Source organism: Vulpes lagopus, chromosome 2 (assembly GCF_018345385.1).
Source record: "Vulpes lagopus strain Blue_001 chromosome 2, ASM1834538v1, whole genome shotgun sequence".
Lineage (NCBI taxonomy): Eukaryota > Metazoa > Chordata > Mammalia > Carnivora > Canidae > Vulpes > Vulpes lagopus.
Genome location: NC_054825.1, coordinates 59,695,345 through 59,713,847, shown reverse-complemented (window position 1 = coordinate 59,713,847; position 18,503 = coordinate 59,695,345). Strand labels below are relative to the sequence as shown.

General features: G+C 40.7%; 2 protein-coding genes across 10 annotated transcripts in view; both read left to right on the top strand.

The window, feature by feature from the left end:
- The first annotated feature begins 9,865 nt into the window (after positions 1-9,865).
- Positions 9,866-10,558, top strand: LOC121477313 (translation initiation factor IF-2-like). The gene has a single exon (XM_041731509.1). The coding sequence runs from the start codon at positions 9,866-9,868 to the stop codon at positions 10,556-10,558; it is 693 nt and encodes a 230-aa protein (XP_041587443.1).
- Positions 10,559-10,610: 52 nt separating this feature from the next.
- TCF12 (transcription factor 12) overlaps positions 10,611-18,503 on the top strand; it is a 383,835-nt gene continuing 375,942 nt past the window's right edge. For 2 of the 9 annotated variants that reach the window (XM_041743077.1, XM_041743075.1), the window contains exons 1-3: positions 10,611-10,856; positions 11,856-11,952; positions 13,013-13,085. In XM_041743077.1, the coding sequence (XP_041599011.1) occupies positions 11,878-11,952; positions 13,013-13,085 (148 nt within the window). In that variant the 5' untranslated portion in view covers positions 10,611-10,856; positions 11,856-11,877. Of the gene's footprint in view, positions 10,857-11,099; positions 11,237-11,855; positions 11,953-13,012; positions 13,086-18,503 lie in introns of those variants that run through there. The other 7 variants (XM_041743082.1, XM_041743078.1, XM_041743079.1 and 4 more) reach the window with 6 other exon arrangements.

Genomic DNA, 18,503 nt, shown 5'->3' with positions numbered 1-18,503 from the left:
ACACTGGAGATGTGTTGATGATTTTGTCATTATAGTTCAAAGAAGCATTTTATTTTTTTATATATAAGCATTTTGAATGATTTGTGGATGACCCTATTTAATGTTTGCTTCAAATTCATCTGGAGGTGGGGATGCTTGAATAATTGTTGAAACCACATGGTAGGTTCAAGGGCACTGATTATACTATTCTATCTACCTTTGTAGATGTTTGAAAATGTCTATTAAATAATTAGGTTTTAAAATGGTGTTTAGAGTATGATCTGAATTTTGAGTTTGTCATATAAATGCAGATAATTAGTTCCCATTTGAACATATGTCCTCACCCACTCCCACTTTCTTACCCATTACCAGATCATCCCAATGTTTCCAATAGTTCTTTATGTCCTCTATACATAACCTATCTGCAAATCAGTTTAGTTCTATAGACAGAGCAAAAACAAACATACAGGGATCCCTGGTGGCGCAGCAGTTTGGCGCCTGCCTTTGGCCCGGGGCGTGATCCTGGAGACCCGGGATCAAGTCCCACGTCGGGCTCCCGGTGCATAGAGCCTGCTTCTCCCTCTGCCTGTGTCTCTGCCGCTCTCACTCTCTCTCTCTGTGTGTGTGTGTGTAACTATCATTAAAAAAAAAAACAAAAACATACAGATGATGTTACTGATGAGCCAGTTGCATTCTTTATTCCTTCCTGGGACCAATACTTTTTGAGATGGTCAGGAATAGAAGACTGATCTGTAGTGAAGAGACCCCGTCTTCTCCAAGAGAAGTTAACGGATCCTTTGGGGATGAGCTTATGATTTTGATCTCATTATAATTGTGAGCTTCATTCAGGTGTAACTGACGGTCACACAAGTCAATACAGGAGTACTTTGGGAGAGCCAACTTAGAGAGTTTTTACTTATAGATTAGTGCTTCTGTTCCTACAGAGCTCATCAAAAAACAAATCAGAGCACTTTTGATTCAACAAATGAATGTAATGAAGCTGTGTTTCTAAGAAAACCACATTATCGGGTTAAAAGAGAAATGAAATACTAATCCACTTGTTCAAATAAAAATGTTGAAGAAAATGGAAGTGTATTCTAGATGATTATTAATGCTTTCATTTTCACTTTCTTTAATCCTAGCCTAGTCATATCTAAAGACTAAATACAACCCTAAAATAAATAAAGAATACTTATATCTTTGCCAGTTTTAATCCCATCAAACATAGCTTATTAAAAATAAAGTAAAATCAAGATAGAAATAGAAATTAGAAATAGAGTTGGAAAAGAGGAGCCAAAGACTTGGGGAATAATGAGCCAGTCCCATCTAGTATTTTCCTCAGGTTTCATTCCCAACTCTGGAAGAAGTAAAAGATGTTTAAAATATTCAATGGCATTCTTTTATCATGCTACTGAATATAGTTTGAAAGCTTAAGGTGATATGTTTAAAGATTAGAAACAATAAAAAAATCCTGTAGGCTTATAATGCAAATGAAACAGGAAAAATTATAGTAAGATATTTTGGATTTAGAGAAGAATGTGCCAATCACCAAAATTTAATGTTTAATTGCATAAAAATGCTGGTGAAGTGAAATTAGAAATTCAACAGATGGTCCTAAAATAAAATATTTCTGCAGTATATGAGAACAATTGTTCTCTAACTCCTCTCAAATGAAAGTGCAGATAATTAAGTGCAATCTAAATCATCCAATCCAAGTCAATCAATTCATTTTATCAAACACTCAGGGGAATGAACTCAAGACAAGGCAACTTTCACTGGAAGTACAATTTCTCATTTAATTAATAAACAATTACTGAGGGATTACTAGGGTTAGACAGAAGATACAGTTATTAATAAGAAAAGGAGACTCTAGCCTTTTCCTCTGAAGAGTCCTTAGTTGAGAGAAACTAATGGCACATATACCTAAGACCTTGAGAATATTGACTATGCATTCTCCTGATTTTTTCATAAATGTTAAAATAAGCAGGCCATTTATCATACTAGATTGAATTTGCCTAAGATACCAATGACTTATAAGAAAAAATTCATAGGATCTGACACGTGGTGAAAGCTGAACTTGGCATCTCACCTCTTCCTGGACTTTTCACCAGCAATAACATTTGCTTTTAGCAACCATTTCAAAACAGTTTATGAATCCACACTATTCCTTTCAGCATTGTTCTACCTTGCTAAGTACATTTTCCCAGTGGTCTTTATCTTTTCAAAGTAAATACACACTGGCAATTCATTTCATATTCATCTTTATTGTCCTGAGGCATTAAAGACCTCATAGAATCACCATTCTAGGGTGCTGTTTCTCCAACTTTAGTGTACAACAGAATCACAGAAAGGACTTGTGAAAAATAGATTGGTAGCCCTACCCTCAGGGTTTCTAAGGATGGAGTCCAAGCATTTGCATTTCTAATGAACTGCGAGGAGAACCTGAGGCTACTGGTCCAAGGACCACACTTTGTTGTTGTTGTTTTATTTTTTTCCTCTCTTTCTATTTTAAGTAATCTCTATACCCAACATGGGGCTCAAACTCACCACCCTGAGATCAAAAGTCATGGTGCTCTACTGACTGAGCCAGCTGGGTGCCTCTGGGACCACACTTTGAAAACCACTCTTCTGGGATCCCTGGGTGGCACAGCGGTTTAGCGCCTGTCTTTGGCCCAGGGCGCGATCCTGGAGACCCGGGATGGAATCCCACATCGGGCATCCCGGTGCATGGAGCCTGCTTCTCCCTCTGCCTGTGTCTCTGCCTCTCTCTCTCTCTCTCACTGTGTGCCTATCATAAATAAATAAAAATTAAAAAAGAAAACCACTCTTCTAAGTGCTATGTGTCTGTGCTTATTTTCAGAAGTTAGAGAGCTGAGGTTACAAGAAGAGTTGAGGAAGCCAAAAAAGAATTTTCTTACTCCTGTGAATATTTCAGGCCTGGCTCTGTATGTTCATGTATTTAAGGCCAATGTTTTCCTTTCTGGAGGGTTCTAATACCGAATGTCTTTTTAAGTCAGGTAGCTCCGAACACACATGTGCTCATATAATAGGATGGAAGTCAGCTTACATATTTAGAGGGATGTGCAAGCTACAATCACAGGTTAATGGTTAATTATTTCCAAAATAGATAATGAGATAAAAAACAGAGAACAGAGAATTCTTCCTATAACACATGTAATAAGTGACTCCTTACTCCTACAGAGTAAAACTTCTACATACTAAAAACCTAAGTACGAGAGGGCTGTACATAATTATAATAGAGAAGGAACGGCTCTTCTTAAAATAGTTGTTGAGAGTGTTATCAACTTCAAACACCAGGTTGTCTTTCCAGGTGATAAAAAATGAGCTTGTCACTGATAGTAACAGAATCTTTTAAAATCTTAACCTCTAGGGCAGCCCGGGTGGCTCAGTGGTTTAGCGCCTGCCTTCAGCCCAGGGTGTGATCCTGGAGACCTGGGATCGAGTCCCATATCGGGCTCCCTGCATGGAGCCTGCTTCTCCCTCTGCCTGTGTCTCTGCCACTCTTTCTCTCTGTGTCTCTTATGAATAAATAAATAAAATCTTAAAAAAAAAATCTTAACCTCTAAATTTAGATTTCTCCCGATTATCCTCATTTTCTTTCATCTCCTACTTGTCTTTCTTGATTATTGAGCATTTGTTCTTTAATACAGTGAACTGAATGAAAGAATTAAGTAATTTAATATAGATATCTAATTCAGAGCATTGCATTCAACAAATGATTGGGAATAATCCTATAGCCAACTGGAAAAAAAAAGCTGAATCCCTACCACACTCCTTACATCAAAGTAAATTCTTTTTTTTTTTTCAAAGTAAATTCTAATAGGTTGAAGATTTAAACACAAATAAGTTAAACTACTAGTCCTAGAAAAGAATTATGAGTGAATTTTATTTTATTTTTATAATCACAAAGGGAGATAGACATTCCTAAGTATGATATACACCTCAGATGCCCATACAAGATGAATACATTGACTACATAAATGTGGAATGTCTTCAGTCCCTGTTGGTAGTATACATCAGTTTTCAAACTTTTATTCCAAGCAAAGTTTAAATGGGTAGAGTATAATAAATAGTCTGATGTTTGTCAGCTTTCCCAAGACAGTTCCATTAGTTGGTCTAGTTTCTGGACACCTCCTCTTCAAATACACGGCAAAGACACATTCCAAAACAGGCATTTGGTGTTTGTGATGCTTTCCTCATTGTAGTGAATAAATGACATTTGATGTAAAAGGTATGTATATTGAATTTAACTATATTCAAAAGAGAATATAATACTTAAGATTCTTTGCTAAAAGTTCAGAGGACACTAATATATATATATATATTTTAGATTTTATTTATTTATTCATGAGAGAGAGAGAGAGAGGCGCAGAGGTACAGGCAGAGAGAGAAGCAGGCTCCATGCAGGGAGCCTAATGTGGTACTTGATCCCGGGACTCCAGGATCACACCCTGAGCCAAAGGCAGACTCAACTACTCAACTACTGAGCCACCCAGGCATCCCAGAGGACACTAATATTTTCAAAATGCTTTAGAAATGCTGAAAAAATAGAAAGTAAAAATTGTATGTGTTTTTGCAGGTGATGCCTCTGTGTATTCTTTTTTTTTCTTTCTAAGATTTATTTGTATATTTGAAAGGCAGGGGAGAGGTGAGAGGCTGAGGGAGACAGAATCTCAGACTCTGCACTGAGAGCAGAACCTATCTTGGGACTCAATCCCCAGGACCCACAGATCACGGTCTGAGCTGAAACTAAGAGTTGGACACCCAAGCACTCTGATTCCCCTGTGTGTTCTATTTGACCCAGTTAGGCATATCTCTTTATCCCTAACTCACATTGACTGAAACCAGAGAAAAGCAGTATTTGGTTTAACAATGATTAATATAAAGCTTATTTTAAAGAAACTCCTGGGGGAGCCTGGCTGGCTCAGCCCGAGGAGCATGCTCTTGATCTCAGGGCTGTAAGTTTAACTTCGAGCTGGGTGTAGAGACTGCTTAAAAATAAAAAATTGTAAAAAAAAAAAAAAGACACTTCCAAATCACTAATTCATTTAGCAAATATTTTTTCTTTGAAATATTTGAAGGCCTTGTTCCACTGCCCTCTAGCTTCCAGTATTGTTGTTAAACAGTTGTTGAACGCCATTTGAGTGTTAGTCCTTGGTATTTGTCCTGTTTAATATTTTCTCTGGAAGCTTTAAGGTCTACTTTTGTCTTCTGTGTGCTCAAACTTCTTGATCACAGGCTTTGGTATAGATCTATTTTTACCCATTGTGGTAGGCTCTTGGTGAACCCATTTAATTTGGTAATTCATGTATTTCGGTTCTGGAAATTTTTCTTAGATTGTTTCATAGATGACTATCCCCATACACCCCCTTAAGCCCCCCATCACATTTTGGAGGTCTTATGATTTGGATTTTGAATTTCTTGAACTAGCCCTTTCTTTTTGTTCTGCATTCTAGGGAATTTTCTCAACTTTTTCTTCCAATCCTTTTATGAAGTTTATACTCTCCTATTTTCAAGTTTAAATGTCTAAATGTCTCACATGATAGTGGGTTCCCTTAAGTAATCTGATAATCCTTGGTCATCCACTCAGATTTAAGAATAAGGCAATAAACTGACTGCTGTGATTCTGAGTATACAGATGGGGATTTGTCAGTTGTAAATATATCTTAGAGTAATTTCTTCAGGCTCATAGTTAGGGAACTTCCCACATTAGTATCTTCAGGTCTTTCCTTTTGGGGTGATCAGAGTCCATTTAGAAGGATCTTCTAAAAAAAAAAAAAAAAAAAAAAAAAGAAGGATCTTCTAATCTTCTCCTTGGAAGTTGAAAGCCTAGCTGCTCTGAATCTGGGAACCAAGTTGGTAAACTTATCTGGAGGTCTCAGCATCCAATACACAAATGTTGACTTAATTCTCTTACCCCTGAGATACATCCTGTTTCATCATATGCAGAGAATAAGTTTGCAGTATTTTTACCTCGGTAGGAGAGAGGCATTTGTTTGCCTCACTGCATGGAATTGGGAAGGGAATCTGGGGATCTGATTGCTTCTTAAACAGACTGATAACCAACCCTCCTTATAGTATTATATCCTTTCCTCACTTCAAGAGAAAACTGAAATTGGCTAGTTATGAGTCTTTTGGTGACACTTCAGTATATATAGGTCTGACTATTGATTTACCTCATTGTCCCCTTAAGATTCAGTTTCAATAGTCTGCTACATCTTTTATCATTTTTCTGCTTTTCCAGCTAACAGCCTCCTCAAATTTTGTTGCCATTGTCTCATCTTTGGATTCCCATGATTTCAATACTTAAAAAGTCATTTTATGTTATGACATGATTTACTTTAACATGAGAATGGAAAAGTGGGAGCAAAGATAGATGAAGAATCCATAATTTTTAAAGGTGGGTGATTAAGTACACAGAGGTTCTTAACAATACCTTTTTTTATACTTGAAGCTTTCTATAATAAAAATATTTTTTAAAAATCCCTTTACTGTTTTCTTAGTGTGATATTAGGAAGGAGAAAACTTTAGAACAAGTGTTAAGCTGCCATCTCTACCTAGAAGCACAGAACTATTCATTTTTCAATAATTATTTAGCGAGCATCAACTATGTACAAGGCATTGTGCCAAGATACATACAGGAATATGGGAAAGAATTATTTTACTTGGTTGACTATACTAAGTTTTAAAAAATTAAAATCTGTGGCTACCTAGGTTTGATGTTTTAGAGTGTTTGACAGTATTTTTTTTTCCCTTTTCTGGCTCTGAATTTGTCTTGATTTTGGTATAAATGTATACTTTTATGAAATATGAAAGAAAGCATCCTAAAGGGGAAAAAGGCATTGATATAAGATGGACCATTAGAGGATATCTCAAGTCTGAAAATAGCATTCATACAAGCCATTTAATGGCTTAAGCAATAAATTACAGTAACAAGGAATAGAGAACTCTTTTTACCAATGAACAGAGAGAAAAGGTAAAATTCTCCAACGGATTCTTACAAGAGAATAGAATAGAATGAAGAAAGTGAACTTTTGATGACTAGTAGAATATGGTTTATAATCCAGTGGAAAATCTTGGCTTTTAGTTCATCAGTGATCAAAGTGTCATGAACTGAAGGTAATACTTACAAAACTAATTGTTACATAAAACTGTTCCCTTTAGTCCCAAGAAGATAGCTGTGGAAAAGAAAGTAAGAACTCCTAGCTGCTCTCCTGTGGACTCCAAGGGAGTGCATTACCCTTCAAACTTGGTTCTAGTTAGATTTTGCTACAAGGCCACTCACTCCATCTAGATAGCAACTTGCCATTTGACTTGATTAGTGCTTTTCTCTTTCCTCCTCCTTTTCCTTCTATGAACTTTCTAGAATACTTCCTTCTAAATCAAGGGCCAAGTTCAAGCCAATCTCTCAAGGAAGCAAAGCCCACTGCCTTGGTTACCTTTTCTTTTCTTTTCTTTCTTTCTTTCTTTCTTTCTTTCTTTTTTTTTTTGGTTACCTTTTCTTTTGACTGTAAAGGTTTCTCTGGGCAACACAGATCTCCCTCATAAAATTGTGTACGCGTTTTTGAGTGTAGCGTTGGGGCCCTTAGAAAGTGGGAACTGAAACTTTGTTGACAGAATTGTTGAGTCTGCCCAGTGGCAGGCTAAGGTGAATGGACAGGGAAATAAAGTATATCAGACTATAACATTCTTGAGGCAGGATGGGTTTGAGATTTTCTGTTCCTTGCAGCATTCAGCACCAACTGTACATGTTAGAAATGTTCATTACATTTCAATATTGATTGGTATTAATTTACACTACAGATACAGTACTCTAAATTATCACTGAGTTTGTATCATTAGTTGTTTTTCCCTGAGCTTTTCAATAAAGCCTTCTGGCTTCCTAGCAAGGTCAGCAAAGGCCTAGAAATTAGTTACAAGAGACACAAAACTGTGATTTTTATATTCTGCCTTCCATATATGTTGGAGTATTACAGGAAAAATCCATTGGTGGGAATAATATTCCTTTATCAAAAATGATACATGCAAAAACTACATAACATGAAAAACAAATTCATGTTATAATGTCAAATGATGGGTGGATTTAATTCTAGCCTCCCTTTTCTGAGCATAATGTTAGGTGCATGGTACAGACAGACACATGGCAATCCTACTGCTCAAGGAGTATATAATGAGAAAATAAAGTATAAGACAGTTTGGGCCATAACAGATGTGAAAAACTTCAGTCATTTCTTCAAGGGAGAGAGGGAGCCCCCATGGCTGAGGGTTTGGGAAGATAGCTATTTCTTCTTCTGAATTAGTTATAGAAGAAGAAACTAGTTCTCCTTCCCCTCCTTTTTTTTTTTTTGAAAACACCATGAATCCTTCAGGTGGGCTTACATTCTCCTTTTCCCAATATTTCTCTTCAGTTTTACCACTGAGTGATGGAATTTTATCCTCAGAAGGGGCTCTAAAAGTTCTAGTCAGACTTCCCATCTAATGTTTAGTATGTCTTTGCTACAAAAAATGGCCATTGGGTATATTAGTTAGAACACACTAGATTACAAATAGAAAACTCTAATCCTATTGGTTTCATCAATGAAGGTAGATCTGGGTTCGGAGGCATTTCATCAGAGTCTCAAAAACATCATCAGAGATCACCTCTCTCTCTCTCTTTTTTTTTTTTAAAGATTTTATTCATTTATTCATGAGAAACAGAGAAAGGGGGGGGGGGTGCGCAGAGACACAGGCAGAGGGAGAAGCAGGCTCCATGCAGGGAATCCAATGTGGGACTCGATCTGGGGTCTCCAGGATCATACCCTGGATCGAAGGCGGCACCAAATCGCTGAACCACGGGGGCAGCCCACAGATCATATCTCTGCTTTCTGCATGCCTGCTTTATTTAACCGAGCTGGACCTTTTGCTTGGAAGACAGCTGCCCACACAATCCAGGGGCTCCTTAATTTTTTTTTTTCATACAACATTTTGGTGATATTCCTTCAGTTTTTATTGTTGTTATGCTTCCTGATTTTTGGAATACATGCAGAAAGAGAAGGTTGCCGATGAACTTCTCTTGGAATACGTGAAATAGACAAAAACTTCCCCAAAAGGCCACAGTAAAATTGCTCCTCTCATTGTCCCAAATTGTGTCATGCCCACTGCCAACCAGTGACTGTGGCAGGGATGGGACTATGGCTGCTTTTTTTAGGTTGGCATTATGCTAATTTGCTTATATTGGAACCATATGCTCCATCATGCAGCCAGGGCAGGGATGTGACGGCTAAAAACAAGGGGAGGGGGGTGTTAACCTAGATAAGGGAGAGTGGGTAATGGAGAAGCAACCACAGGATTTGGCACAAGGTCCAAGGTGTGCCCATTGACAACCATGGGAACCCCCAGCCCCAAGCAAGAGTTGCCTTCTCCCTCTGGACAGCTTGGGTTGCAATAAAGCACAACTGCAAATTTGCAGCTGAATCTCCCTCCTTGCTTCCATGCAAGTCTGGGCTTCGCTGACTCCTTCTGGCCTTGTTGTTGCCGTCAAGGCGTTGGCTGCTTCCTTCAGTTCGTTACCTTGGACGTGTCTTCTAAGTTTCTTCTGCCTGGCCCTTTACTGCTCTTTACAGCGCTCACCGAGCCACTGGCTTAAACAGTGGCTGCCACTGGAGAAAACCTCACTTCCATCCCCAAACTGAAAGGAATTGAAGTTTAGTTATTTCTTCGGGCCAAGTTCGGAACTTGGGCCAAGACAGTGGCTGTGCAAGCAAACCTCCCTGGGCCATCCCTACAAAATGAAGGCACTGGCTTGATCCGTTTCCGAGAGCTCGTCCCGCTGTCCAAGTCGGTGGCCCCGAACGGGAAGGGCTCGCGTGGGAAGAGGTGACTGCGGATGGCGGCGGGCTCGTGCGAGTGGCGTGTCTGGGCGGCCGGAGCCCACACCGCTTTGTGTAGTCGCAGGCGGCGGTGGGCCCCTTCTCCCGCGTTCCGCTCCGCACCGAAGGCGACCGCTGCACCGACTCGGGCGCGGACCCAGGCGGCTCGGCCTCCCCTCCCCGCGCGCGCATCTTCCGCGCCCAGCGCGGCGCAGCCTGTTGGGCCGGGACGTCCGGGCCCGAGCCGACCCGACCCGACCCGACCTGACCCGGCGGGCGGCGGGCGGCGGGCGGCGGGCGGCGGGCGGCGCGGCTCGCTCGGGACCCGCGGCTTCCAGGGCTCTGCGGCCTCGGGCTGGGCGGCCCGGGCAGCGGATCCAGATGCGCCCGCAGCTGCGCCCGCCCCGCGCCGCTCCGCTCCGCTCCGCTCCGCCGCCCGAGGCAGAAGCGGGACCGGCCGGAGGAGGCGCCACGGCGCCCGCGGCCCTGCGCCCTCGCCGGGCGGCCCGGCCCTACTTCGCGGGGCGCCTCCGCGCGTCCCCCGCCCCTCCCCGGCGGCCGCGACTCCGTCCCGCCTCACCCCACCGCGGGCTTTGTCCACCGGCCGCGCGGCGGCCCCTCCCCGTTCCCGCCGGCTCCTCCCCGCCCCCTCCGCCGGCCCCACTTCCTCGGCGCAGGCGGCGGGAGCGGCCCGGGGACGAGGGGGTTAACCCGGGGCTCTTCCCGGCGCGGAGGGATCCGGAGCCGAGCCGAGCGCGGTGCTGAGGCCGCCTCAGCGAAAAAAATGTCCGCCTGAGGAGACCCACAAGTTCTATTCGGGGGGACCGCCAGCCCGCCCCGGGAGGAAGGGGCGGCCAGGCCCGAGAGCCGCCTCCCCCGCCCGGATCCGAGCGCTCGCGCGGGGCAAAGTGAGCCTCGCCGCCGGGAGGTGTGAGGGGAAGCCCGAGCCCGCTCTCCCGGCCGAAGTGAACTTTAATCGGGGAGGTTGGATGCGGAGACGGGCGGCAGGTAATTGCGGCGGGGCGGGCGGGAGGGGCGCGCGCCGGCGGCGCGGGGGGCCGGGGGGGCGTCCCCGGCCCGCGCCCCAACTCCGCGCCCCTTTGTACGGGGGCGAGCCCGGGGTCCCTCCAACTTGGGGCGCGGAGTGGGGGCGGAGGCGAGAGTCGCGGGCGGCCAGGCCCGCGGGCGGCGCGCTCGGCCTGCGCGGGGCCCCCTCGGCTCTGGGCGCCGGCGCCCGGGCGCGCGGGGGAGCAGGCAGCCTCGGCCGCCGCGCGGGGCTCATTGTTCGGCAGGTCCGGGGCTGGCCGGCCGCAGGCAGGGCAGCAAAAGTGGGAGGAGGCCGAGCCGGCGGCGGAGGGCGCCGGGCAAGCGCCACACGAGTTGTTGGGGTTTGTATTTTCTTTTTAAAAACGCCCCTCGGGCGCGCGGGGGTTGCTTCCCGGCCCCCCGGGGCCCGCTGGGGACGTCCGGGCGGCGGCGGCGGCGGCGGCCGCGGGCCTGCGAGCGGCGCGTTCCCTGCAACTTGTCAGTTCTATTGTTGCCGAGCCAGTGAGTCACTTCGCATCTCCCCCCCTCGTCGCCGCTCCGCTCGCTGGACGCCCAGTCGCCCCCTCACCCCGCCCCTCGAGACCCCCGCCCGGCCGGGCGCCGCCGCGCCCCCCCGCCCCGGCCCCGGCCCCGGCCCCCGCCCCCGGCCCGGGCTCCGGCCCCGGCCCCGGCCCCGGCCCCGGCCCCGGCGGCCGCGCAGGGGTGGGGGCGCCGGGGAGGGGGCAGGGTTGGGCTCGGAAACTTGCGGGAGAGAGGCGGCGAGTTGCGGGAGCCGCGGCGACGCTCGCGGGCCGCGCGGAGGGAGGGACGCGTGGATCCGCCGCCCCGGCGCGGTGCTGGGCTCTCCTGCCCCCTGCCCGCGCGGCGGAGGGAGCTCCCGCGCCGGCCCTGCGCCCCCACGCATCCCCTCACACACTTTGGGCCTCGGTGGTCTCCCTGAGCCTGTTTCCTCTGCTCTAGGACCTGCTAGAAGTGGCCGAAGATGAATCCCCAGCAGCAGCGCATGGCCGCTATAGGGACCGACAAGGAGCTGAGCGACCTGCTGGACTTCAGTGCGGTAGGAGAGCTTTCCGCGGCATCTCGGGGTTCTGCTGAGGTTTACCAAAAACAAAAAAAAGAAAAAAAAAAAAGAAAGAGAAATAGGAAAAGGGGGGGGGGGGGGCGGAAAGCGACGTGGAGACTAGGCTGCGTGAACTCCATCTGCTTTGAGCAGTAGTTCTCAGGGCTGGAGTCCAGCTCCCCCAAGTTGGACACCTGAACTTTGATGTAATGTCTAGACTTGCAGATTTAAAACTTTAATGCCAGAGGGGTCATTTGATTTAACCAGTTAAAAGGAGAACAATGTAACCATGAGCTTGGGTTGAGTCACCCTCTGACCCTGATGATTGTTAGGGATTTTGAACTTTGTATGAAAAAAAATTTTTTCCTCCCCCCCCCGGACTCCCCATTTCCCTCCCTAAGATGTGATAGAATTTATAATACCTGAAAGATGTCAGTTAGGGGAAAGCCAGTTAAAGGCTAGAATTTTCAGCCTTTTTGGCTGGACACTGTACATGTAATTTTATGCGTGTAAATGTGTGTGTGTACATACATAAGTGTCTGCATGTTTATGAATCTCTTACCATGGGACATAATTGAATGACTTAAAAATAGCTGAAACCGAGGGCCTACTGTCTTTATCTCCAGTGAGTTGAATTCCTTTATTAACTGTTGTTAAGAGGAACGACCAATACCTACTTTATAAAACTGGGCTATAATGGATCCTTACTCTATGTAGTAGTTTCATTGAATGTAATTCTGACTGAACTGAATGGTAATGTAAATGTAATGAGATCTGTCTTAGATAATTGAAGACCATGGACAAAAATTTACAGTTTAAACTTAATGGTCTTAGACTTTCTCATGAAAGTGACTGCGTTTTGAGAGCAGAATATAGCAACTATTTTCAGGTAGCTTTAGGATATAGTATATTAGGTTTTCTGGGTCTGAATGTGTATCTTCAATTTTACCATCACTTCCTTCTGAAATACAGTAACTGATGACTCTCGGTGGACTTTTGTTTACAAGGAGTCTAGGAGAATTTCAGGACTAACAAATGCATTTGGGTTATTTTGTAGATGTTTTCTCCACCTGTTAATAGTGGGAAAACCAGACCAACGACACTGGGAAGCAGTCAGTTCAGTGGATCAGGTAAGATGATATTTAAAATCGGAAACTCGTATTTTGGTGATGTGATACGTTTTGGTAGAAAAATAGAAAGTATTTTAATATCTTCATGCCATTCTGTAGTGTCCATTTCAAATTAGAAGCAAAAGCAAGGCTCAAATGAGGACTGTTGCTTTCAGGATCCATTGATATTTCTGAGAATTTAAGCATTGATTTAAAATTTTTCTGTTTTCTGTGAATTTTTAAGTTGAATTTGTCTTGTTTGAGTACAAGGGATTATATCCTGCATCTATGTTTGGACAAGTACCAGAAGAAAACACTCTGTGGTCCATGTGTGGTCTTTTTTTTTTTTTTTAATGTTTATTTACATGTGTGTATTTTTAAGTTTTGCTAAAATTTCAGCCTTGTTGCATTATTAAACCTTAGGATTCTAAACAATTGGTGAAATAATGTAATTTGATATATGTGTATGAAAAGTGGAATTGAGTCAAGTAATAATCAGTAAAACTTAAAAGATGGCCATTCCCTTGGAAGTCTGCAGCAAATTAGCAATTTTGGGAACAGTTATATTAAAGTACTGTTACAGATAAATGAATAGAGAGATTTATTTTCAAATGACATCTATTAGATGACTGAATTCCACATTCAGATTACATTAGGACAATATTTAGAATAAGTTAGATTCCTATTCCTACACTGGTGCTGTGGTCTTTAAATTTACTTTATGTATATTTATAACTACTCTGTTCCATTATGAACACTTATCCCATATTTCTTAAATATGCATTTTTTTTGTTTTTCTAACTTATTTAAACTCATGTTTTCAAAAGTAAACAGTCCAGAAGCAAGATACATTACAGTGTTCAAAACCTAGGATTTTCTTTTTAAGTTAAACTTACTCCTTAGTTTTCAAAAAAAAAAAGAAAGAAAAAAAGAAAGCAAGCCATGGACAGCATCATCTTAAGAAAACCAGCTGTCAAAGCCCTAGGCTGAAATTTAGTAATTCCTCTTTGACCGGTGCTTTTATTTTCCCTAGTAAAATGATAGTCAATTTCTTAAGATACTAAGAGAACAAAATATCAGGAAAAAATGAAATATAACCGATTAACACCTTATATACCACTTTATATTTAAAAAGTGTTTCAATTTAAAAATAGTTGACTGACATATTTTATTAAAATTTATTTTTCAAAAAAAAATTATTTTTCATGGTGAAATTACAGCTTGTGAGTAGAATATAGTATGTTTTTTAACACTTCAAATAAGCAAAATAAAAGCATTCTACATTTTACTTTCCTTTTTTTTCATTCTACATTCTTCATGCATCCTATGTTTTAAATATGCTAAAGGCTGATATTATCCTTATTCAAAAGGGTATCATAAAATGTCAGCCAAACCCCAACTCTATTCTTAACCTCCTTCCCATTTACTAGTAATCATTTGAAAATTGTCACTTTTTTGGGGAGGGGAAAAATTATTAATGTAGAAGGCCATATTCCTTTCTTCACTACTGTTTTGAGTGTATCTCAATTTTTGCAACTAATAATCCTTTACTAGCACTTTCAAATTCAGTTTGTCTGATACATAGTAGATGCTTAATATATTTCTTTAAATGAGTAGTGACATTGCTGTTCTAGACTGAGCTTGAATTGTAGAAAATATATGTAACTGATACTCATTGATATCAAGGACATGAACTTTAGAAACTTGATATTAGAAATACTTTGTTTTTAGAATAAAGGCAATTATTTTTTTCATTTTTTAAAATTATCCTGTGATTTATGTAGCGTGTGAAACTAAAAAGTATGTGTGAACTTGATATGTATTATTATAAGCATGGCATTGGAACTCTGTGGGCCTTTCTGTTGCATTATGCCAAGAAAAAAATTGTCTATATTGCAGAACTAGTTATACAGTATTTGATTCTTTGGAATAGGAAATTTTTAATTTTAATACTGTTAGATTTGTTACTTACCCATTGAAAGTTTGAACTTAAACACATGTTCAGTGGATGTAGTTATATTTATCTCTCTGGTTTGTTTTACATTCCAGAAAAAAAGAAAAGCAGTGGTCTTTAGTAATTAGTGGATTTAAATTTTTTGGAAAGTATAATGGCATAAGTGATTATTTTATATCAGTATATTGGTAGATGTGGTTTTTCTGTAGTCCGTTTTCTTAAAGGGAATGTCTAGAAGAAATTGGTATAGCAGTATTTTATTTACATATTTTATTGACATTTGAATAATCTTCATCCTGATTTCATAGGATACATAATTCGTCCTAATGCCTGTTTATTTGCAGCATATAAGGAGGTAACGATCTTTCTTTCTGAAGAGCTGACTTAAAAGTTATAGAGTTTTCTTATATTTGGAGTAACACTGTAAAACCCTAGGTCTTTGCCTCATGAAAACTGTAGTTGTATGTTTTCCTTTCTTACGTTTTTTTTGAGGATGACTTAATTTCACATGGGGCTTTTTTTTGAGAAATAATAGAACAGATTTAAGGGTTTTTTTTAGCTGAAAGCATACAATATATTTTATAGTTTTAAAAAACATATTTTTTTAAAAGTCTTATTCCTAAAACAAACCAACACCTTTTATGATAGCTGACACTTCAAGTCATTGGAAAAGATGCAAATGTATTTAATATTACTTGTCTGGAGAAATCTGTTACTATTTCTTCATCAAGGCGTCAATTTTCTTGCATTATCATAAGACTGAATTTGAGATTCAGAGTCTCAAATTCTTTTGAGACTGAGATGAGATGTTCTCTGAGTCTGAGATGTTCTTACAGTGACCTTGAGAGGTGTTTCTCTCTGTAGGAGTTAAAAATGAGATACTGTGTTATGTTAAGCCAGTATCAGGAGAAAACTTGTTGAAAGGATCGATAAAATGGAAGTAGTTCAGGTGTTTAAATCCAGTATTCCCTCCAACTTCAGAGTTTGAATGCATAGTACTAAATTGTGGTATTGGGTTTAATTTTTAGTAGTTTAGATGTTTATAGGATATCAAAAAAAGTTTCCTTTATAAGTTTTTGAATCCAAGTAGTAAGAGATTTTGGAAGGGAATGATTGTATTCATTTTGTAAGCTAGCTAGCTAGCTAGCTATCTATCTATCTATCTATCTATCTATCTATCTATCTATATTGAGTCTATCTTTGATATTTCCAGAAAGTTGTTTCTATCTATCTATATATATGTATTGAGTCTATCTTTGATATTTCCAGAAAGTTGTTTTACTTAGCAAGTAAAGCTTTACTTTTTGTTATTCAATGCAGATTTTTGTAACACAGTTTTTTCTTGCCCAGAATTTTTGGAAATCATTATAAGAACTATTTTCCAGCTCCTAAGTTTTATTTATTTATTTTTTTTAAATTTTAACTTTTTTAAAAATTAATTTATTTATTTATGATAGTCAGAGAGAGAGAGGCAGAGACATAGGCAGAGGGAGAAGCAGGATCCATGCACCGGGTGCCCGACATGGGGTTCGATCCCGGGTCTCCAGGATCGCGCCCTGAGCCAAAGGCAGGCGCTAAACCACTGTGCCACCCAGGGACCCCCTCCAGCTCCTAAGTTTTAAAAGGAATACAGTTTTTCATTCTTCAGTTACTGATCACTTTTTTGGGGGAAATTTTTCATTTTTATGGGCTTTATGCTTTTTGAAAGTATTGATATAGGGCCAGAAAAAATGAATTTTCATCAAATTAAAGTTTTTTAATTATTTTTTTTTCTAGATAATTGTAGATTCATTTGCAGTTGTAAGAACAATACAGAGATCCTGTGTGTACTTTACCAAATTTCCCACAATAGTAGCATCTTGCAAAAGTGTAGTACAATATTGGAAGTTAAGTTATTGATAGTGATACAGTGAGGATACAAAAATATTTCCATTACCACAAGGATCCCTGGTGTTTCCCTCTTATAACTGCATCCACTTCTCAAGTAATCAAAGAAGATCCATGGTAAGGTTAGTAAACACCTGCTCAGCATATTGAACATGGGATGAACTTTTCAGATTGTGTGGAATTATTTGTAACATTTGAAAAAAAATCAAGAAAGAAAGCCAAAATGTTATCAATGTGTGTTTTAACTGTAATACAGGTAGGAATGATAATTTTATATGAAGGGTTAAACTAGGTTTGTTAATTTCAATTAAGGTATCTTAAGGTAACGAGTACGGTGTGGTTCATCGTGTGTACCTATCAGTATTAAAATTTGTAATACAATGTCTAGTAATACACACTTGTTCAAATTTAGTAGTGTTGTGTGGGTAACTGAACGATATTGGACATTTGTTCTTGGCAGGCTGTAGTGATGAATACTGCAGGGTCAGTAGGCATGTAAAGAAAAATATAATATTTTAGGATAAATATGGTTTACTCATTTAAGGTAAAAGCTAAGTAGCAAAGGAGTCTTTTAGAGATAAACTATATATGAAAGTATCAACTTGGAAAAAATAAAAATTAGAGATAAGATTATAACTGAGTATTATGTACTTTTTAGAACAGTCCCTGTAGTTTTCCTTTAAGTGGTCATGGTTTATAATGGATTTGGAGAACAATTCGATTAGATAATGAGACTTGTTAACATATAGTGAGGCATATCTATAAGGAATTTTTTTTAATATTTTCATTAACAATTTAAATACAGATTCAACTGTCTTTTAGATTGTCCTTTAGTACATCTTTTTCTTTGAAATCTAAAATAATTTTTTTGGAATAGGAAGATAAAGTTGAACATACTGAACCTTAAGTGTAAAAACAGTTGCTTTCACATTTTAGATTTGATGGGGGCCGTTTAGAATAATCTCTTATTGAAGGCAGATAGTCTTTTCCATTCTTGAACAATTGGTAATCATGACTGGAATGTCACTGCCTGCTTAGTGTTGTGGAAGACTTGGATATAGCTCTGGCCATAAGAGAGTAAAGCAACACTATTAGAAGGAGTCTCCTGGAAAAAACAGGCTATTTCTGGACAGCATATGTGATACTTAAAAAAAAAAATTTAGTAAGACTGCTTTTGGGTATCATTTGAATATATTTTTTTGGATGAGGATGTTGCAATTAGAAATCTAATGGCTTTTGAGTTTAGGGAATAAAATGAGAAGACAAACATTTAAATATGTCAGTTCAAAAGACTAATGAGTGACTTCTCTTGTTAAATAGTCGAGCCATACATATCTCAGGTTTATCAATTAATTGTATGTTTATTCAGTATCTACTTGGGGCAGCCTGCTATTCTAGTAGCTTTTAGGAAGGTGGGAAAGGGAGTAGGACATAGGCCAAAAAAGGAGGCATTATATGGATAGAATGCTAAAATGTAAAATTGTGAGGGAAACCTCTGTGACATATAAAATGTCAACAACTACACATTAATATAGTTTCGATTGAGTCTGTGAGAATAAGGATGAGCTGAGAAGTCAGGGAACTGATTTAAGGAAAAC